The sequence below is a fragment of the Neofelis nebulosa genome, chromosome 1, assembly GCF_028018385.1.
Source record: "Neofelis nebulosa isolate mNeoNeb1 chromosome 1, mNeoNeb1.pri, whole genome shotgun sequence".
In the NCBI taxonomy this organism is placed as follows: domain Eukaryota; kingdom Metazoa; phylum Chordata; class Mammalia; order Carnivora; family Felidae; genus Neofelis; species Neofelis nebulosa.
This window is the reverse complement of record NC_080782.1, coordinates 51,916,577-51,939,639: the sequence shown is the minus strand read 5'-3', so window position 1 is coordinate 51,939,639 and position 23,063 is coordinate 51,916,577. Positions and strand designations below refer to the sequence as shown.

Here is a 23,063-nt window from a genome sequence, read left to right as displayed (position 1 = left end):
TCGGCAACTTTCTGCGCAACTTTTGCAAAAAGGAAGATAAAAATTCTGCAAGTTGTTGCAGAGTTCCAGGTGGCCCCGGCTCCCTCGAGCAGAGGGCAAGGGGGCACCGCACCCTTGGCTGGGACCGGAGGCGACCACCGGCTCCTCTCAGCGGGGTAGGAAGGGGCGCCCATTCGGGCCCTGGCCGGGGACGAGCGAGAATAGGGATGCCGCGGGTCCGAGCCGGGGAGGCGTGCTGCAGCTGCTCAAGTTGCCCGTGTCCACGCAGGGTTCGCCCTGAGAGCCCGGTAGCGTCGGATCTCTGTGCTGCATACCCGATGATGGATGAGCCGTGGTGGGAAGGGCGCGTCGCCTCAGACGTCCACTGCACCCTGCGCGAGAAGGTCAGTTCCTCCCTGCCGCGGTTGTGTGGCTGGGTATTTAAAGTGCCTTTGGGTCTCCATTCGATGTCCTCCGGTCGTCCCTTGTAGGTACTGGATCTCCTGATGGCCTTGCTTTCTTCCTGCCCTTAGCCTTCTCCCGGAAAATTGTGGGGGAGAAACTGGAGATTGGAGAGCTTTAACTGGTTTACTGGTTAGGAACTCAAGAGATCGCGACTGTAGTCCTTAAAGCTATATTTCCCATAATATTGCCACAAGAGATTATTTTAAATGGTACCTTTAAAAGAAACAATTATTGTGTATTCATTTTAATGTGAAATTTAAAAAATGAAAATCCAGCAAGTTGTGCATAGGATAAATGATGCTGATTTCCCATTGATTGTAATGACCTAACAGTTCCTTTTAAGATAGTAAAAGTTGTGACTCAGTAGAAAGAAATGTTAGGTAAGCGAAAGTGTAAGGTATATAGAAGTTATGTCTCCCTCAAAAACAAAAACAAAAACAAAAACAAAAAAACCCCACAAATCTCTAGGATGGAACTGAGTAAACTTTAAGAAAAACCAGTCTAAATGAGAGGCGACAAAACTGGGAGGCTGTGAGGAGAAAACAAACACTCCCCTGCCAGTTTGCCTCTGGGGGCAGCTGAAATGGGATCCCTGCCCTCCCCTCACCTCAGAGGAAGTGCTGATGGCCACTGAGGCAAGGGCCTGTGTGTCTTGCCTTCTGCATTTGGGCTGAGACTGAGAAGGGTGGTTTGGGAAACAGGTGTGAAATAGAGGAGTATATTGGTTCTCTAGGGTTGCCTTGAGGAGAGTACTTAAAACAATAGGAATGTGTTCTCTCACAATTCTGGAGGCTACAAGTCCAAAATCAAAGTGTTGGAAGAGTCATTCTGATCCTTGGCCTTTCTTGGCTTGTAGATGCCTCGTTCCAAACTCTGAGCTGGTTGTCACACAGCGTTCTATGTTTGTTTTTTCTCCTTATAAGGACACCAGTCATTGGAATAAGGTCTCCTTTAATACAGTATTTTAATTTAACTGATTACGTCTGAAAAGACCCTATTTCCTAGGTGGACATGAATTTGGTGGGAAGGGGGTGGATACAATTCAACCCAATATAGGGAAGGAGAGGTCTTCCTAGTGGGGTACCTGGGTCCTACACAGACAGGTAGTACATTTGCATCCAGTGTCTGTGGAGTTCTCCTTACAAAGTCACCAGATATTCAGGGTTGTTGTTTTTTTGCCCCCTCATTAGGGAGTGGCTGTCTTCCAGCCAAATTAATATTTTTTTCTTTTGCCTGTACCTGTTAGTCTATCTCTGTCTTGTGTTGGTTACCCAGGCTGTAGCTTTTTTGGTCTTCTCCCTGGAGCAGAATGGCCAAGGTGCCACACATTCTGAGCATCTAGAGAAGAAATCTAGGTCTTAAAGTGTTAGAAGGCAGAGATAGTGGGTTGGTAGGCCAGGCAGTATAGTCCTGGTCCTTTTCTGGAGGTAGTGGCTAAATGAACTAGTAAGAACTGCCATGGAAATTGGGTTTCCTTGTTGATCATAGGCTTGAGTGGTTATCAGTTCTCCTCATAGCTTGGGAGCAATGACTGGTATAATTTGTCCCTTTCTAGCAGGAAGGATTTCTGAAAGCAGTATAAACTCAACCAGCTCAGTCACCTGAGAATCCCGTCTTTTATATGAGTGTTCTGAACACCCCTCCAGCCACTCAGAGGAGCAGGGGCAGGCGGTCCCCCATTAATTGTGCCTCACCCAAGCCATATCGCTCTTAGTTTCCTGTTGGGCTGCCTGCCACAGAGGGAGAAGAGCTTTGTCGAGGCTTTACAGGATAGAAATGGAAAACTCAGGGATTGATGCCTAGGGTCCTCTGTGACCTTGAAGCTGGTCTTATCAGGGCAATCCCAGGTTACTTTGGTTTATAATGTAAATGCCCCCCCCATATTAACTATTTTTCTCCTTTATTCCACTCTGTGTTCAAAGAAGTGATGCTTTTTTTTTTAATGTTTATTTTTTGAGAGAGCGTGTATGTGAGCAGGGGAGGGGCAGAGAGAGAGGGGGACAGAGGATCCAAAGCGGGCTCTGTACTGACAGCGGATGACAGCCTGAAGCGGTGCTCAAACTTACAAACCTTAAGATCATGACCTGAGCCGAAACCAAGAGTTGGACGCTTAATTGACTGAGCCACCCAGACGCCCCAGATGCTTCTTGAGACAATTTGGTTTTATGGAGAGTTTGCAGAGAAAAGCGAGAGCTAAGGGGAACCCAGCAGCCATACCAGCCTCACCTTTCTTAAGGAATTTCTTTCTTAAGGAATGAGGGCTGGCCTTTCATTTTTCCCAGAGTAATTTTTTAGTCAACATCTATTCTAGTACTACATTTCTAACACTGTAGAACAATTTTGTGAGTGTCTGGCACACAGTACACACTGTTGTTTGTCAAATGTTTCCAGATAAACACAAAGCATGTTTGTGTGTGTGCCGTTGAACTGTCATCATCGACCCGGGCGTGGTTATGCTCAGTTGACTGATGCAGGAAGCAAGGCTTGATCACCGAGCTAGTGGAAGCCCCACTTTGTCAGATGTGCCATTCCAGAATAGCATTACACTATAGTGTGTAAAATGTGACACTGTGGAAAGGAACTGTGGTGTCAGATGCACACTAGTTATGGCGGTGAAACCCCGAGCTGCTTGTATGACCTCTCTAAACTTCTTTGAACCTGGCTTCCACTGTCCATTCTTCCCACCACCACCAGAACTTAGATCATGTCAGTTCCCTGCTTAAAGACCTCTGCTGTCATCCCATTGCTCTCAGTAAAATTCCCAGTTCTTACCTGTACCTGTAATATCTGAAATAGTTGGGCCCCACCTGCTCTCATCTCTTGTCTCCTACATTGGCCTCCCCACATTGGCCTCCTTTCTCTTCCTTTAATAAGTCAAGCTCATTTTGTGTCTCAGGGCCTTTGCACTGGCTGTTCCCTCTATTTGAAGTCTGCCTTTCTCTAATACTATTCCTCTGTGTCTATCAAAGCATCCTATTTTGTTTCCTTTATAGTATTTACCAGCATCTGGAATTATTGCCTGTTTATTACCTTTTCCCCTACACTAGAATGTACGCTCTGCAAGAATAGTCCTGTGCCTGTCTTGTTCAGTGCCAGGTGTCCGTGTCTAGAATGGAGCCTCCCTGATCTGAGTGGAGTGGTGAAAAGAATGAATCTTCTTTAGTTTCCTTTTCTGTAGCCTGGGGGGTGAATTTGATAGGAATGTTAGGAGTGATGAGAGGACCTAAGAACTGTGGTAGGCACATGACAGGAATTGTGCCCTCACACTTACCGATTGCTGAGTGGAAGCTGAATGTGAAACTGATAGTCCCTTTCACATAGCGTGTATGCAGAGTAAGGCTTGGGGTTTGTGACCACCTTGTGAACGCTTCACAAGTGTGACAGGTAGTCCTGATTAAGACAAGGATCATTATCCCTTTGGGCCATTGGATGGTGATGGGGTTGAGGCTGGGAGAGGCCTCAGTTTGCCAAAAGTCACGTACCTGGGACCCAGAAGCTAGGTGCCCTCGGCAAAATCTAAGCAGCCATGGAACCCTCCTTCCATCCAGATCGCTCTAGAGAAGTGTCTCCCTCTCAGGCCACCTTTATCCCATGCTCAGACTTAAATTGCTCCCTTCATCATCTTTCCTGCCCCATTGCTTCTTCTAGAGCAAACCTGGAACCCCTTTCTCCAGCTACTTTCTGTTGGGGTGAAGGGCTGCCAGCCAGTACAGGGGAATCAGGTTTCTTACTTGTAACACCTGTGCCCTTGAACTTCTTCATTGAACATGAGGGAAGGAGAACATGATCACAGATGATCACTGTCGCCAGTGGGGACAGTGAGACTGTTGGTGATGTTTTCTGGTGACCAGGTGTATGCCCTCATGAATATTCAGATTAAAGCTGAGAGCCTCCTTCCCCTCTCCCCCCCAAAAGGTGAATCCACCTTAAGTTTAAAATTAGCTTTAAAATAAGTTTAAAATTTAAGATCCCACCCTCTCAAAACCATGTCGACAAGCCCTACTTGTTTTGACCTGGTAGCTTTATCTTCCGGGGCTCCTGGGAGCCTGCATGCTAGAGGTTCCCTCCTTCGTCCTGTTCACCTCCTCCTAGGATTGGGGTCATGTGACACCTTGGGGGTCTCCTTGCCCTGCTCCAGATCTGCAGAGCAATCAGCTGCTTCCTGAAGCTTGCTTCCTTCCACACTTAGAGAACTTGAGCTGTGTGAGACCACATTTTGTGAACCGGTAGACTGATCAAGGACATTTTTACTGATTTGTGATTGAATTTATACAAAGATCTTCCTAAACACCACCAACAAAAGTGACATTTAGCGATGATAATGTTAGCGGCTACTGTTTATTGAACACTTCCTGATGCCGGCAGTGTGCCAAGCATGTCCTCCATGTATTATCTCACTTCTCATATCTGCCCTAGTGCTGGGATTGACCCTGTTTTACAGATGGGAAACTACAAGACTCAGAGGGTATGAGTAACTCTGTTGAGAGCGAATAGATCATTGTATCAGAGCTTGACCGTAGATTCATTTGCAAAAACGTCCATTTTAACAAAGATTGGAAATACAAGGCAGGGGAGTCAAGGCTCTTCCATCCGTGGCATTGTAGGCTCTGGCTTTAGTCGGTGTTACAATGACTCTGTAAGTTGGATTTTCTTTAAGCCACCCTGAGAAGCCAGCAGCCATGGGCTCTGGCCTTGCTTTGGGCATTGGAAGGGCTGATTGCCAGGCCAGGGCCTTCCTTATTTGGCTCTGGCACCTCACTTGTATATGGTGCTTCTCACCTTGAAGTGATTTGGCCTTTGCTGTTGCCTCTCCCTGGGGTGGACATGATGGTGTTCTGACCTGCCAGAGCAGAGTACGGACCCCTCCGGGCCGTCTTCTCTTGCCTGAACTCTGACAGCTGGACACAACAGAATCTCACCCCAGCTCGGTCTGCCACCCCTGGATTAAAGCCACATTGTTTTCTAATGGCTTCTAAAGCTTTCACATCCTTTTATTTTGCACTTCCAACATCAATATTTTTCCTTCTCGCTCTTCTCCCTAAATTCCTCAAATTTCTCCACTGCACGGTTGAACATTTGACTCTTTATAAAAAGTGTTGACCCAAGCCCATGCTCCACAATTTGACTAGGTCACCCCATAATTGGCTTTTCTATTCTCTTGCCCTCCTTTTGGGTTTCTGCACACTCAAGGGACAGTTCTTCCCAAATCATGAGATAAAACCAGATCTATCAATAAGAAAATGTTCTAGACACTAGAACGTGTCTGCCCAGCTCAGTTCCAGAAATGTGTCATTCAAGCCTCTCAGACCCCAAATGGCTGGTTTTGAGAAGCCCTTGCCTACTGACAAGGCTGCCTTATGGTTGTGGTCTTCAAGGGAGACCCTAAGCAGCTGGCCCTCAGGGCCCCTTTCTGGAGGGAAGGGTGAGGCTTTTAGTATAAGGAGGGGTTTGCTACAGTCCCACTTGTAAGGGTGATCTGGGCTACCCCTGGGGTTGTATGCAGAAGACAGAAGATGGAGTGAGAAATGAGGTTGGGGAGCTGGATGAGATGTCATTCATGGTGGCATCCAGCTTTAAGACACCCAGACTCCAGTATCCCTACTTGTGTTCTATAGGAAGCTTGGGAACAAAGGTGAATCAGAACTGGGTGTTTTCTCATGAGCCCCTCTGGTCTTAGACAACAGAAGTGCTCAGTGTGCCCACAGTGCTCACCTGAGACTTGGTCTCTGTGTACCTTATCTGTGGAAGATGCAAGTTATCTTGCAGGCTTCCTTTCATCTGCACCTCAGTATAGTGTGATCCCTGCCCCACCTGCCTCCCAGGTGTCCCAGAAGAAAATACATGGGTATGGGCCTTTGGGGCCTTGATTTTGAGGTGGAGAAGGGGGTTGGCAGGCACCCTGGTTGGCTGGGGAAGCATATGCTAAGTAAGGAGAGGACATTTAAGGCCTTGAGCTGGCCCTGTGCCCTTGCCCTTGACTTCTTTGTCTTTCTAAACCACACTGCCCCTTGGGTAAAGGGAGTACAGCCAACGATTGTCTGGAGTATCTGAGCACCTGGCAGAAAGAGGTGACACTGGGTCTGCTGTTTTCTCTCTTTTTGTTTTTTTAAAAGTTATTAAACACACACACAGACTGGAGTAGGTTGTTTTTGATTTTTTGTTTTCGTTTTTGTTTTGCTTGTTTGCTTAGGAAACTGCAAAAATAAATACAAGCAAAGAAAGTCTCACCATTTGGAAGTCATTTCTGTTGATATTTTGGTTTAGGTTCTTCTGTTCCTTTGTGTGCATATTATCATGATACAGTTTTATTTTGTTTTTGCTTTTTTTTTTTTTTTAGTAAAAATGGAAAATACCTTGCCTCAAAACACTCTGTTCATTTCATGCATTTCTGTATCATTCTTCACCGAAATCCTGGCTATTGGACACCAGCAAAAAAAAAAAAAAAAAAAAATTAGAAACAGGCAATTGTGCTTATTTGGAATAGGTAATATGAGAACATGGTAAAAAAAATCCAACTATATGAAAGGGTAGGTAGTAAATAGGCTTTCTTCCACCCTGTCTCATTCTGTGAGTTTTTCTCTCAAAGGTGCCACCAATTCCAGCTTCTTGTGCATCCTTCCAAAGTTGTTCCATGTGTAAACAAACACAAATATGGTGTATGTTTGTGTGTTCGAACACAAGTAGTGTACTTTATACTGTGCTGTACCATTTGATTTTTTAATGTGTATATTTTAATAATTTAAATATTTTCTGTGAAACCAATGAACAGAAGCTCTGTGACCAGAAGGGATTTTTTTTTTTTTTTTGGCTTTTCTGTTCATGGTAATTATGAAGGTATATAGTAGATACTCAATACGTTTTTATTGAATGAATGGACGGACTATTTCTTTTTGGTCATTTTCTATCTAAATATATATTATGGTTCTATAACTTAATTTTTTCCTTCACTGTATATACCAAATAGCTTTCTACATCATTAACTACTTTTCTACAGTATCATGCATCACGTTTTCCTGTGTGGATACACCAGGATTTGATTGGCTCATCTTCTTGTTGGATATTTAGGTGGAATGCTTATTCATTTCCTAAAACTGAGTTATAATCTAGAGTACAATGTACAGATCTTTTTTTAAAATTTTTTAATGTTTATTTATTTTTGAGAGAGAGCGTGTAAGCTGGGAAGGGGCAGAGAGAGGAGACATAGAATCGGGAGCAGCTCCAGGCTCTGAGCTGTCAGCACAGAGCGCCATGCGAGGCTCGAACTCACAGACCGTAAGACCATGACCTGACCCGAAGCTGGACACTCAACTGACTGAGCCACCCAGATAGCTATACCTATGGTACAATGTACAGATCTTAAGTGTGCAGTTTACAATGTATAGTGAGTTTTGATAAATGTGTGCATTCATGTAACTAAGATACAGAACATTGCCAGAGCACCTAGCTGGCTCAGTTGGTGGAGCACGTGGCTCTTGACCTCTGGGTCATCAGTTCGAGCACCACCCCCCCCCATTGGATATAGAGAGAATGCTTAAATAAACAAATAAACGTAAAAAAAAATTTTTTTTTTTTTTTTACGTTTATTTACTTATTTTGAGAGGGAGAGAGAGCGAGCGAGCACATGCACAAGCAGGGGAGGGCCAGAGAGAGAAGAGAGAGAGAGAATCCTAAGCAGGCTCCATACCAGCAACACAGAGCCTGATGTGGGGCTTGAACCCACGAACCATGAGATCATGACCTGAGCTGAAATCAAGAGTCACTTAACCGACGAAGCCACCCAATTGCCCCAATAAACTTAAAAACAGAATCTTAAGAAGAAAAGATGTACAACATTGCCATTGACCTAGAAAGCTCCTCTGTGCCCCTTCTCAGTCACTCACTCCATCCTGCTCCCAGCCTTAGGCAAGCCATCTACTGTTTGTCTCTCTGGATTGTATTTGTCTTTCCTAGAGTTTGATATACATAGAGTTATACATATGTACTCTTTTCTGTCTGCCTTTTTCTCTGTAGCGTAATATGTTTGAGATGCATCCATGTTATAGCTATTAGGAGTTTATTCCTTTTTCTTGCTAAGTAATATTCCATTTGTTTATTTATACAACACAGCTCTTTCATCCATTTCTCCCTTGTCCTTTGAGGCATTTCTTGCGTACCATTTGATTTTTAAAAAATTTTTTCATATTTATTTATTTTTGAGAGAGAGAAAGCGCGAGCGGGGGAGGGGCAGAGAGATAGAGGGAGACACAGCATCTGAAGCAGACTCCTGGCTCTGAGCTGTCGGCACAGAGCTGGACATGGGGCTTGAACTCACAAACTGTGACATCATGACCTGAGCAGAAGTCAGACGCTCAACTGACTGAGCTTCCCAGGAGCCCCTCTCATGTACCATTTGATTTTCAATAGCGCTGTGGGGGGTGCCTGGGTGGCTCAGTTGGTTAAGTATCCGACTTTGGCTCAGGTCATGATCTCATGGTTTGTGAGTTTGAGCCCCACGTCGGGCTCTGTGCTGACAGCTCAGAGCCTGGAGCCTGCTTTGGATTCTGTGTCTTCCTCTCTCTCTGCCACTCCCCTGCTCATGCTCTGTGTGTCTGTCTCTCTCTCTCAAAAATAAATGAATGTTTAAAAATTTTTTTAAATAAATAAATAAATAAATAAATAAATAAATAAATAAATAAATAGCACTGCGGTACTGATCCAAGTCTGTCTGTGAGTATGGTCATGGGAATAAATTCCTAAAATGAAATTGTTGGTCACAGGGTATAATTTTGAGAACTTTGCATATCACCAGTTAATTCCTGAAAGGTTGCACCTGTTTGCACTTCCACCAGTGGTGTGGGAGAGTGCCTGCTTCCCAGCAGCTTTGCTAAACCTAGGTATTACTGTTTTGAAAAAAATCAATGCCATTTGGTAAGGTCAAAATGGTGTCTCCTGGCTGTGTTTGAAAGGAATGGGAACCCAGAGTGGGAAAAGCACTGGAGGGGAATAAGGAGGGAACTCTGATACCTTCCCAGACCTGAGGGGCCCCATCTGCAGCAGGGAACCAGCCTGGGACCCATCTTGGGCTGGGTAAGGGCTGTTGAAGTGCCTTCCGCCCTGGCCAGAAAACTCCTAGTGCTCCCTCTTAGCCCCCTCAGTGTGTGCTGCCTCCTACCTCCAAGTGGCACTTACTTGAGAACTGACTCCTTCTGAGGCCAAATTTGAATTGTCCAGAGGCATTGGCTCCCTTAGAGGTCACTGGAGCAGGTAGTGCCAGAGCCTGGACATCCTTTATGATAGAGAGATCCACACTGGTACCACGAGCTACTTATTCCAGAAATGATCATCCAGTGACTTGGGTGGGTGGGTGGGTTGAGGGAACAAGAATGGGAAGGGATGGTCATTAGAAGAGAAGCATCAGGAGCTAGATTCAATTGCTGTATGGAAAAGTTGGAAAGAACCTAAATGCCCATCAGAAGGGAATTGGTTTCACTGTGGTTGGTCTAACACGCTAAAATTTGTGGAGTCATTAGATGTAACATTGTGGAAGACAGCTTTGTGCTTGATGACAGTTGATTTTTCTGATCATTGCAAAAATCCCAGACAGCTCAGAGCATGTCTAATTCTTTGGAGTGTACCTCTGTTTTTTTCTTAACTTTTATGATAGAAATTTTTAAAGATACACAAAAGTAGGGAGAATAGTAAAATGAATCCCCATGTACTTTCCACTTAGCTTAGTACCTGTTTCATCTGTTCCCCAGACAACATGTGATTTTACATATAAATATCTGCTAACAGGCTTTTTTTTTTTAAAGTAACAACTTTGGGGATGCCTTGGTGGCTCAGTCGGTTAAGTGTCCCACTTTGGCTGAGGTCATGATCTCACGGGTTGTGGGTTCAAGCCCTGCATCAGTCTCAGTGCTGACAGCTCAGAGCCTGGAACCTGCTTTGGATTCTGTGTCTCCTTCTCTCTTTGCCCCTCCCTGACTCGAGCCCTCTCTCTTGCACGCTCTCTCTCTCTCTCTCTCTCTCTCTCTCAAAAATAAACATTGAAAATTAAATGTAACAACTATGCCACTATCACACCTAACAAAATTAACAATTCATTAATATCTATTATTGCCTAGTCCATATTAAGCTTCCCCACTTGTCTCAAAAATGGCTTTTATAGTTAGTTTATTCAAATCATCATCCTGATAAGGTCCATGTATTACATTTCTTAAAAATTACTCTTTAAGGGGTGCCTGGGTGGCTCACTTGGTTGAGCATTCAGTTCCTGGTTTTGGTTCAGGTCATGATCTCGTGGTTCATGGGTTTGAGTCCTATATCAGGCTCTGTACTAACAGTGCAGAGTCTTCTTGGGATTCTCTCTCTCTCTCTCTCTCTCTCTCTCTCTGCCCCTCCCTTGCTTGCTCTCTCTCTCTCTCTCAAAATAAATAAATAAACTTAAAAATTTTTTTTAAATTACTCTTTAAGTTTTTAATTGTCTGATAGCCTCCCTTCCCTGCACCCCCCTCCCTTAAAAGCATTTCTCCCCATGACCTTGATTTTTGGAGAAACTAGGTCATTTGTTCTGTAAAATGTCCCCTACCTTGATTTGGCCTGTTCCTTACTAATGGTGTCATTTAACTTGAGTTCTCTGTTAACAATTTGGTTTATATACTTCCCTACTCTTGTGGGATTTTAGTGTGCTGTAACCTACTTTTTGTCTAGCTAGCTGTCAGCTCAAACATCGCTTCCTCAGAGAAGCCTTTCTTTACTCCCCTCCAGACAAGGTCGGGCCTGGGACCCTTGTTACATTCTCAGACCACCGTGCATTATTGCTTCAGCACTCAGCATGATTTGTAATTCTACACTTATTAATGGGATTATCTGATTTAGAACCAGCCTCCCCCCTAGACAGCAGGCCCGCGAGGGCAGGCCAGGGCCGTGTCTGTTCAGCTCTGAGCAGAGTGACTGCTGCACATCACAGACACCTTATCTGGAGTCTGTGTCCTACAGCCCACACACTGCCTTCCTGGATTTCGCTGTTGAAACAGGCTTTTGGGGCAGGTAGCATGGCTCCCAGTAACTCCACCCTGCTGGTAGAGAAATGGCCTCTGAGAGCTTAAATGCTCAGCCAGGACTTCCCTATTAAGTGGGAGAGCTGGGGCTTTGAGACCGTGCGATCTGCTGTGCAGAGTGTGACTTAGGACGGGCAAAAGAATTACAGCCAGCCTTGAAGTCAATGATGGGGTAACACGAACTTCCCCTCGAGGGACGTGAGAAGGCAGGGGTTAGTGGGACAAGGCTGTTGGTTCTGAGTTGATAGATCTCGTTAGTCTCTCCTTTTGTTTTCATTTTCTGTTTTGAAATAATATCAAACATACAGGAGAGTTGCCAACACGGTTCACAATTGTGAACATTTCACACATTTGCCTTATCATTCTCTTCTTCCATCTTAATGCTTTTTTTTTTTTTTTCTGGAAGCAAGTTGCAGGCGTTATCCCTTAATACTTCAGGGCTTATTTTGTATGGTTACTTTTGAGATTGGCCATGAAGTGGTTTGTGGGAGAAGTGTTGTCAGACCACTAGGGATATCTTCCCAGTTGTCAGGAACCTCCCTGGAAGCCTGCTTTGGGAGGAAGGGATTTCAGCATTCTGGTGAGAAAGGAGGAAGCCCAGGGCCACAGGCAACCTTTCTAGACCATGAGTGGGGATGGCAGAATACTGGCTTATTTCCTTGGACCATCTCCATGGCCTTACTGGCAGACAGCCCCTTCAGTCAGCATTTACTGAGCCCCACGTATAACCTGTAGACCTATGGGAGGCTCTGCCAGGAGAGGCTGTGGACTCAACCACACCCTGGGGGCCTCAACATCAGTAATGATAGTCCACGTTAATGTACATTAATGGACACTTGCTTGATACACATTTCCTTCCATTATCAAAGTCCTCAGGCAGCCCCCCCAGAAGGTACTGTAATTATCCTCATTTTACAGGTGAGACTCAGGAGAATTTAGAGAGTTAAATGACTTACCTAAAGCCATGCAGCTACGAAGATGGCAGAGCCAGGATTTGAAGGCAGGCAACCTGGCTCCAAAGCTCACACTGTGAACCACTGTACAGATGGTGACATCCCGTTGCTTAGAGACACGTGAAAAGCTTCAAAGAGGAGGTGCTGTTTGGACTGTGTTCAAAGGATAAGCAGAAGCTCGCTAGGCAGAGAGAGGCGTGGAGGAAGTTCATCTCTCAGGGCACAGGGCAGTGAGTGATGGTCACACAGTGACTTGCAAAGGGCGGTCTAGTGAGTGGGGAGGGGCAGGAGAGGGGCCGGGAGCATTGGCTCTGGGGATGTGGGTCTCCCAGATGTGTACATGTATCCTGCGAGCACGCACAGTGGTATGAGGAGGGAGTGCTGGATCACTGGGAAATGGCCTTGGCCTTGGAGACCTGTGTCTCCAGTGTTGGTGGTGGTCCAGAGAAATCGCATCTGAACCAGGGCAGGAAGTGGAGAGATTTGAGAGTTTGAGGAAATAGAGTCAAAGGACCAGTTAACAAAGGGGAGAAGGGTTTCAAGTTTCTTACGTTTTTCCATTGCTGAGCATGATGGGCCTTTGTCACAGTGAACATCATTCTTAGAAAACTCCTAGCATATGCTAGTTTCTGTGTCCTCTTTAAAGACTCCCACTACCCACCAAGTTGATGTTTATTGGGTGCCTACAATAAGCCAGATAGTGTTAAATCCTTGATTCATATTATCTCATTGATTATTAATGTTGCTTAAGAAAGAAAAGACAAGGAGGGACCCCTGGGTGGCTCTTGATTTTGGCTCAGGTCGTGATCTCACGGTTCAAGTTTGAGTTCCACGTTGGGTTCAGTGCTGAGCATGGGGCCTGCTTAAGATTCTGTTTCTCTCTCCCTCTGTCCCTGTCCCCTGCTTTGGCTCTCTCTCTCTCAAAAAAAAAAAAAAAAAAAAAAAAGATGAGTTAAATTGTCCTGACCACTGACCACGGCACTAGTAGTTCCTGAACATCAGTGCATGTTCATTCTTGCATTCAACACCTATTTTTAGCAGCTGACCACATGCTAAGCACTGCCAGCTGCTAGGAATATAAGTGGTGAACAAAACAAAATTCTCTACCTTTATGGAGCATATAATGAAGCATCAGGCTCAGATGACGTGCACGTCAAGCACAGATGGATGCCCAACTGTGTCTCCAGGAAGTCAGATACAGTAAGTCAGGAAATGGGGAATGCAGCAGACAGCTAGGGCTGCCTCAGACTGGGTGGCTTAAAACAGTAGAACTTTACTCTCTCACACTTTTGGAGTGCTCCTTGGCTTATTGCTGCATTCATGCATTCTCTGTCTCCATCTTGACCTCGTCTTCCTCCTGTATCTGCTTTTGCCTAGTCTTTCCCCTGTATGTCTGGATGTCTCTCTTTTCTGTTCTTATAAGGATACCAGTCATTGGTTTAGGGCCCACCCTAATCCATTACAACTTTATTGTAAGTTGGTCTCATCTGTGAAGGCCCTGTTTCCAGAAGTCACATTCTGAGGTTCTGGGTAGGTAGGGGTTTTGGGGAGACATTATCCAACTCAGGACAGGGGGAAGCCTCCATTTTTCAGGGAATTCTCAGAAGATTCCAGTGTCTGGGATCAAATGACCATAGTTGTAGAAACCCTGGACTGTATATCAGCAGGGGAATGGAGGTAGTGGTTGTGGTAGTGGTTACCTTACTGACCTGTTTCAGGCTGCGTGGTAGGGTCGAGGTTCCCAGGAAAATCCCTCAGAAGGAATCTGGAAATTGGGAACGGGAAGAGTCGAGTGAAGAGATGTTGGAGCCACAGCTTAGGAATGGTGACCCAGGAGGGAAGGGGGAGAGATCCAGGGGTTGGACCTGTTACAGAGAACCACCGTGGAAGGGGGTGCATCATGACCCCTGTCCCTACATAACAGAGCATGTGGGAGAATGAGGGGCACCCCCCATTGAGAAGGTAAGGTGTGAAGGATGTGGTCAAATCAGGAAGTTGCCGAAATGAAGAATATGAGGGACAGTTTATAAAAAGACCATGAGTGTTGTCTTTGGGGGTGTTGGGAGGTCTCTGGGGCAGGACCATAGAGAGGCAGACACACATGCCTTTGGCCGCAGTTGGATGCCAGTAGCTACAGCCAGACCTGTCACAGAGTATGCTCTGGACGCCAGTGGCTGTGGCTCCTGGGAACAAAGAGGCGTGTCTGGAGCTGGCCCTTTTCTGAGTTCAGGGGGCCAGTGAGAGATGTGGTGGCTGGAGATGACCTTTCTCTCTGCTGGAAGACAGGCCAGAGGTCAGCAGGAGGGTATGTCACTGGCATTGTTGGCTTTATGTGTTGCAAGCCACCCTCTCGAGGGTGTCGAAATAGTGTTCTCGCAGCGATGTTGGTTCTTTACCGAAAATACCTTCTTGGGCTTTATGAAGCAATTGGGGCAGAGAGGGGAAGGAGGGTGATCCTTGAACTGTGCAGGGCCTCTGGGGTCAGAGGTGTGTACTTCTGAGGCCTCTGAAGAGCCAACTTACCCACCTCCCCTTTCTTTTTCCCTTTCAATTTGTAAGTCTCCGCTTCCTGTTGGTCACCTTGGTTACACATGATGTTTCTTCATGTCTTGCTACTCTTTGTTCTCAGGCAGACACCATCCCTCGAGCTGTTTCCCAACCAGCTGGCCCAGTGCCTGGAGGCCCAGCCTCCCTAGGGAGGCAGCAGTTGGCAGCACTGAGGATGAGCATGGCGGGAAGCACAAAGGAGACCAGTGTGGTTTTCCTTCAGCGGCTGGTGTGGGAGAGCAACTTGCCCCTGCTCTGCACCTTGGGCCACTTACAAAGTGGTTGTCACACTCAAAGCAGCACCACACCCCAGGCCCAGCCAGTCCCTCTGATGTCCAAGTCCAGGATTTGCCACTAACCCACGGGGCGGCTTTGGCCATTGCACTTCTGTGCCTCATTTTTCTGGGCATCAGCCAGTCCTGGTGGTGCCACTGACTGTGCCCAGCTCAACAGGCTGAGTGCTGCTTACTTGTCTCTTGGTGGTGGGATTGCTGGTGAATTTAATTTTCTTTGTATTCATATATGTGTTTTCTAAAATTCCTACAGTAATAAAATATTTTATAACCTGTTAAATATAACATTATTTTGGAAGGAAAACACAAACCTAAACTATCCCATAGAGTCTGCAAAGCAGTGTTATGAGCATGGAATCAGAAAGCCCAGATTCAGATCCATCACTTACAAACTGGGGGACCTTAAGCAAGTTATGTAGCTTCTCTGAGCTGTCCTTGTCCTGAATACTGGGATGCTGATAATCCCCACCATGTGGGCTTGTTGGAGGTGAGAGGACAATGCATGGAACATGGTATCTGGCAAAGGAAATACACAGAGTTTTAAAACCATATATATATATATATATATATATATATATATATATATGCATGTATATAAAATGGAAGGTTGTATAAAGCTGTTCATCATAATGAGTGATTCCAGATACTCATGAAGACCAGACCAGAGAGGAGGTATAAGAACCTGGGGATGCTGAATTCTGTCTTTGTGCCTTGGTGTGACAGTGACAGTAGACAGGTGCCTCAGTCTACATAGCAGTAGGTGGTTTCCAGGGAGGAACCAAGTCTGTGTTTAGAGAGGACTGAGAATTGCCAAAATTGTGAATACATATGTAATATATTAAAATGTGTGTGTATATATATACATATATATATAGATAAATGTGTATATGTGTATTGTACACATATATACACATATGTAATATATATATATGAGACAGGGCAGTTGAGGGGATTTAATTTGGAGCCCGTCCATAGACCCCACAAGGCAGGGCACCCGGCTCTTGGCTGCCAGGGTGAGCTGGCATCTCTGTCGTCTTGTGCCTCTCCTAGGCTCTGAACACCATGGCTGTGTGGAAATTCTTACCAGGGCAATTCAACAGGTGAAAACTGTGGCTTTTCATCTCAGAGAGCTTTTCAGTAAACCTTTCGGCTTAGCATCATCAATTTGTTGGGAGTTGAGCCAGGGATTTTCTCTGGAGTCTCACCTTGCAGATGCATTGGAATTTAATGTCCCCAGCACACCAGCGCCCAGCTGCCAGCACCCTAAATCACCATCTCCCGGAACAAGCTCTCTGGGATGTTGTTCCTCTGCCCCCAACCCCCCTAAAAAGGGATGGTGGTGATGGTCATCTGTGGATAAACAGATTTAACCTAGAGTTTCCTAAAACTATGTGAGTTTTTTTTCCTGAACAAATGTTTCAGGGATTCCAGTGAGCTAATATCTGATTCCTTTTTAGGAAGGAACAAAGTAGTATGCAGTATATAGTATGGCCCACAGATCCCTGTTCTTCAGGGAGTATAAAAATTGGGCCTGGTGTGTCATGGAACACACACTGCGAAACATTGCCTTTGAAATGACTGAGAGTAGAGTATGTAATTTAGAATTCTTGAAGTTCCCAGTCCCTTATAAAACACCACCTTTTTCCTCTGTGTTCAACCCCTGCTGCTATTGGGTAGACTGAGGCATCCCAAGGCAAGGACAGTTTTCTCTTTCCCCTAGAATTCAGCATCCCCAGGTTCTTACACCTCCTGGTCTTGGGGAGTATTTTGATTTGCACATTATGATAATTTTATTCAACCTCTAAGATCCCGAGCAAACCATTTTTACTTCCCTTTTCATTTCAAGTATGTGCCATTCTCCAAATTTGGGCGTTTTGTTAATTATTGAGTGTTTCTTCTGTGTCAAGTATTGGAGTCACAGATCTGAACAAGACAAACCCATCCCTTTTCTCATGATGTTTATCGTTGAGGAGTGAAGAAAGACACTCAAAGTGGATGGATGGATGGATGGATGGATGGATGGATGGATGGATGGATGGATAGGTGGGGAGAAGTTCTAGGTGCTTGGGGAATATCTGAAAGGCATATGACCAGGAAGCACTGTTTTCAGAAGTGACTTTTAAGCTGAGATCTGAAGGAAGAATAGGTGAATGATGAGAAGTAAAACCATAAGGCAGTTAGAAAACAACACAGTACAAGACACCAAGTCTACAAAATGTAGACCTCCCTTCCTCCCTTCATATGAGAAAACAAGGGTGAACAGCTGAACTTTTACGGTGCACATGACCTTCAAACTCCTCTGAGGTTAGCCTCAAAATGCCGGCATAGCCTGTGTGTGAAGAGCACAAGCTGAATTTTCTCCCCCATCTGTCCTTCAGCAGTGACAAGCCAGGGTCCCTGCCCAGCAGTCCTGGCTGTGGGCTTGGGGCCTGTTGAACTGCAATTCAGCCTGGCCTCACCTGTTTTCCCAGGTACATCTGAGACCAGCCCAGGTGTAGAGTGTTTGCTACCTCCGACAAGGTCAGTGCCTCTGTGAGAAAGGGGAGAGCACTGGAGGAGCAGACACGTGCATGGAATCTTCAGAAGCCTGTCCACACAGCCCTGTTGCCACTCTGTGTATTCCAGTTTGGGCTTTGTAGGTGTTGTGAGTCACTTGTCTTCAGCCTTTCTCGGAAAGCTGTCCCTCTCAATAATCCTCTTTCTGCCTTGGAACCCCCAGACAGAGCTCTTGGTCAGCAAGGAGAGTGGTTCCTAAAGGACGCAAGCCTTTCTGGACATGTACCACCTTCCTTTCCTCTAGAATGGTGCCTCTGGTCACAGAACTGTCCCGCATCATGGTGGAATTTCCCACTCAGGGGGCAGTGTCCCCCGCATTGGTTTCCCCAGGGAAGGATGCAGGGCTGGCTAAGGGAGACTGGGGCGGGGCAGGGATGGCCACAGGCAGGGAGAAGCTTTCCCGCAGCTGGTGTTGGCTGAGGTGGCACCTGTGTGCATCATGAACACTCCATTCATTTATTCAAACATTTGTTCATTCATTCAGCAGATATTTTTTAGCCCTTACTGTGTGCCAGGTACCAGGGGTACAGCCCAGACCTGGAGAGAAAAATGACTCCCTCCCTCACAGAGATCACATTCTGTGGGGTGGAAGAAGGCCAGTTAATAAACCCTTTATGGGACAGTCACTGCTCAGTGTAGGAACACACAGGCTGCTATGGGAGGGCAGTCGGGGAAGGCCTGTCTGGTGAGTGACAGAACAGAGACCACAAGGATGAGAAATGGCCCAAATGCCAGAATGGGGATCTGGTGGAATCATGACACAACCTTATGATGACAAAATGCTAGGCAGCCATTGAAAATATGGTTTCTGATGCTGTCTTGAAGGGGGAGTTGGGCATACTTGTAGATTATGACTCCGTTTTGTAGAAGTTTGCACAGAGGAAAACATCTGAAGAATCTGTGTAAAGGCGTGGCTCAGTCAGTTAAGTGTCTGACTCTTGATTTCAGCTCAGGTCATGATCTCACAGTTTGTGAGTTCAGGCCCCGTATCAGGCTTTGAGCTAATAGGGCAGAGCCTGCTTGGGATTCTTTGTCTTCCTCTCTCTTTATCCCCTCCCCCGCTTGTGTGCGTGTGCACTCTCTCTCAAAAATAAATAAATAAACATTAAAAAAAGGAATCCATGTAAAACTTACTAGGACTTTTCATGAGAGATCATAAGTGATATTTGTTATTTTTTTCTACTTTAGAAAAGTTGTCAGTGAATATATCATTTATAATTAGTAAAACGGGAAAAGAAAAAAAGGTCACTACTTCTGGGTTGGACCTGGGTGGGGCCTTGCATCTTGTGAGGACGAAGTGGGATATTTAGCACGGTGCTGACATGGGGCATGTTATTATTAAAGGGCTGACTTTCTCAAAGACGTGACGTGAAGTTACCAGGGAATCCTTGGGGATACATTTTGAGCTGGGCCTTAATACAGTGGGTATCTAGTCCCTCCCTCTGTTTCTTTTCAGACTGGAAACACAGTATTGAAGTAATAAAATGTCTATACATTGAATGTTTTTAAAATTTCAGTCTTTTTTTGAATATTACTTTTCAATTTATTTTTATTAAAGTGTAGTTGACATACGATGTTACTAGTTTCAGATGTACAGCATGGTAATTTGACAATTTTATACAGTAAGCTGTGCTCACCATGATAAGTATTATTATCATCTGTCACCATACAATGCTATTACAGTATATTGACTGTATTCCCATGCTGTACTTTTCATCCCTGAAGCATAACATTATATTAGTTTCAGGTGTACAACATAAGGATTCAATATTTGTACATTTTGGGAAATGATCACCACAATAAGTATAGTTAGGATTTGTCACTTCATGTAGTTACATTTTTTTCTCATGATGAGAACTTTTAAGATTTATCTCTTAGCAACTTTCAAATGCAGAATACGATATTACTGGCTTCACCATGCTGTACATTATATCCCCAGGACTTATTTACTTTACAGTTATAAGTTTGTACCTTTTCATCCATTCACCCATTTCGCCCACCTCCCCCTTGCCACTGGCAACCACCAATCTGTTCTCTGTGAGTTTGGTTTTTTTTTTTTTTTTACTTTGAATGTTTCTTTTTTAAAAAATCCACAGGGTTGAAAGCATGAAAATAAAAATCACACAAGATCTCAGCCCTCCAAGATACTGCTGTTAACATTTTGTTGTATATCTAATAGTTTCTTCTTGTCCATTGTTAGTTTTTTTTTTTTAATTTTTTTTTTTTTAACGTTTATTTATTTTTGAGACAGAGAGAGACAGAGCATGAACAGGGGAGGAGCAGAGAGAGAGGGAGACACAGAATCTGAAACAGGCTCCAGGCTCTGAGCAGTCAGCACAGAGCCCGACGCGGGGCTTGAACTCACGGACCGCGAGATCATGACCTGAGCCGAAGTTGGACGCTTAACCGACTGAGCCACCCAGGCGCCCCCATTGTTACTGTTTTTTAAAATTTTTTTTTTCAACGTTTTTTATTTATTTTTGGGACAGAGAGAGACAGAGCATGAATGGGGGAGGGGCAGAGAGAGAGGGAGACACAGAATCGGAAACAGGCTCCAGGCTCCGAGCCATCAGCCCAGAGCCTGACGCGGGGCTCGAACTCACGGACCGCGAGATCGTGACCTGGCTGAAGTCGGACGCTTAACCGACTGCGCCACCCAGGTGCCCCTTTTTTTTTTTTTTTTTAATTTTTTTTTTTTCAACGTTTTTTATTTATTTTTGGGACAGAGAGAGACAGAGCATGAATGGGGGAGGGGCAGAGAGAGAGGGAGACACAGAATCGGAATGTTACTGTTTTTTTAAAGCTTATTTATTTTGAGAGAGCGCAAGAGTGTGAGTGGGGGAGGGGCAGAGAAGGAGGAAGAGAGAGAATCTCAAGAGCAGGCTCTGCACTGTCAGCACAGAGCCCAACGTGGGACTTGAACTCTTGAACTGTGAGATCATGACCTGAGCTAAAACCAAGAGTCTGACACTTAACCAACTGAGCCACCCACGCACCCCTCCATTGTTATTACTTTTAAAAACCAAAATAGGGGCGCCTGGGTGGCTCAGGAAGTTGGGCGTCTAACTTTGGCTCAGGTCAAGATCTTGCGGTCAGTGGGTTCCAGCCCTGCGTCAGGCTCTGTGCTGACAGCTCAGAGCCTGAAGCCTGGAGCCTGGAGCTTGGACCCTTCTTCGGGTTCTGTGTCTTAGTCTCTAACTCTTGCCCCTCCCCTGCTCGTGCTCTGTCTCTCTCTCAAAAATAAACAGACATTAAAGATAATAATAATAATAAATAATAAAAACCAAAATAAACTTTGATAACAGAAGTGTTTTTTGGTAAGGTGGATTGCACTCCCTGCACCTGAACTCCGTCACGGCCGCTTGTCCCTGTGCCCCAGCCTGCTCATCTCTGGTTACGGCTGAGGAACTCGTGCTCTCTTGTCTGGCTCAGGTGATAAAGGGCCAGCAGCTTGTGAGGGAGAGTTTCTGGAAGCCTCTGCCTGTCCTGCTACCCCTCCTTTTCTGTGCCCTCCTCCCAGCCTTTCTGCTGGCCACAGAGATGTTGCCCCTGCCCTGCCGAGAGGAAGGTCACTCTGCCTGGCCCCGTTCCTGCCCTTCCTGCCCCTTTCCGCCCACACTGGCTGCTGAGTGCCTGCCAAGTGCCTGCCTAATCCGGGAGGGCTTTACAGGCCGCCCCTCGAAGGCTGCTCTTTTGTTTCTGGAATCCAGGCTCCTCACCAGGAGGGGTGGCTTCATGCACCCGGGCTGCTGTGGCCTTTAAGCTGACTTAGGTCAAAAGTGCTTGGGGAGGAATGCGGATCCTTAGAGCAAAGCCCTTGTAATGAAGGCCTTTTCCCCCTTAATTGGGTTACAGAAGGAATCAGCTGGGCTCTCAAACTAAACAGGGTAGGCATGCTGGCGTCCCACATTGTTGTTCATTTGCCAAGGAATCACCCTTCTCAGCACCAGAAGCTGAGGCTGACTCCTCATTCCATTTGACTTCAGGGTTCTGTGGAGGACAAGGGGATGGGTAGGTTTCCTTCTCTGCAGAGGCCCCCAGGCCCAGCTATAAACCGTCAGGTAGAAAGCTTCCCTCCACCCACCAAAGCATTCCATCCAACAGTTCCTCTGAGAGTCCAGAGAGCCTTTGACAGAGGCAGATAAGCTCAGTTTATCTGAAGTTTGATTGCCCAGCTTGAGGGAAAGGCCACTAATGCTTACTGATTGCTGTCAAGTGCCAAATATTTTACAGTTAGGGCAGTGTGACCCCCATTTTTCAAATGTGCCCCATTTTTCAAAAGTGCCTGGGGAGGAATGTGGATCCTTAGAGCAAAGCCCTTGTAATGAAAGCCTTTTCCCCCTTAATTGGGTTACAGAAGGAATAGCTGGGCTGATGAGGGCCCAAATGAGGGCACTGGGGTTCTGAATTCATATGCCCAAGGTTAATAACTGGGGTGGACCTGAGATTCCACCCCAGAACTGCCTGACTTAACTATCTGTGCCCCACACAATATGTGGGGAGAGGAGTGTATTTGATGCACCGTGGTACGTTACAGTATTCATTCTTTTTGTTTTTTAAAGACTATGTTTTTAAAACAGTGTGAGGTTCACAGCAATATTGAACAGAAGGTACGGAGATATTCCATGTACCAGCTGCCCCTCATACATGCACAGCCTCCCCCATATCCACATGCCCCACCAGAGGGGTACATTTGTTACAGTCTATGAACCTCATGACACATAAGTGTCACTTAAAGTCTTTTGTTTTTAATGTTTCTTTTTGAGAGAGAGAGGGAGGGGCAGAGAGAATCTCAAGCAGGCTCTGCACTGCCAGTGAAGAGCCTGATGCCAGGCTTGAACCCACAAACTATGAGATCATGACCTGAGCTGAAATCAAGAGGCGCTTAACTGACTGAGCCACCCAGGTGCCCCTGTCACTTAAAGTCTTTGGTTTACATTAGAGTTCAGCCTTGGTGTTGTACATTCTGTGGGTTTGGACAAATGTATAATGATGTGTATCCATCATTATAATATACGGAGTAGTTTCATTGTCCTAGAAAATCCTCTGTGCTTGGCCTGTTCTCTCCCTCCTCCACCCATCCCCTGGCAACCACTGATCTTTTAACCCTCTCCATAGTTTTGCCTTTTCCAGAATGTCATACAGTTGGAATCATATAGTATTTAGCCTTTTCAGATTGGATTCTTTCTCTGAGTAATGTGCATTTAAGTTTCTTTCTTGCCTTTAAAAAA

General features: G+C 45.5%; 1 protein-coding gene and 1 long non-coding RNA gene across 7 annotated transcripts in view; one reads left to right on the top strand and one right to left on the bottom strand.

Annotated features, from left to right (window-relative positions):
* The window catches only part of CCNJL (cyclin J like), an 85,452-nt gene that overhangs the window by 1,277 nt on the left and 61,112 nt on the right, over window positions 1-23,063 (top strand). For 4 of the 6 annotated variants that reach the window (XR_009259478.1, XR_009259476.1, XR_009259477.1 and 1 more), the window contains exon 1: window positions 199-383. Coding sequence is in view for 3 of the 6 variants with exons in the window: in XM_058722076.1 (XP_058578059.1) it covers window positions 207-383 (177 nt within the window). In the remaining 3 variants the exon portion in view is untranslated. Of the gene's footprint in view, window positions 1-198; window positions 384-23,063 lie in introns of those variants that run through there. The other 2 variants (XM_058722106.1, XM_058722097.1) reach the window with 1 other exon arrangement.
* LOC131507415 (uncharacterized) lies at window positions 378-12,816 on the bottom strand. Its single transcript, XR_009259496.1, has 3 exons — window positions 12,440-12,816; window positions 6,798-6,859; window positions 378-657 (listed from the first exon to the last, which is right to left on the bottom strand). It is a non-coding gene; the product is annotated as an uncharacterized LOC131507415 (long non-coding RNA).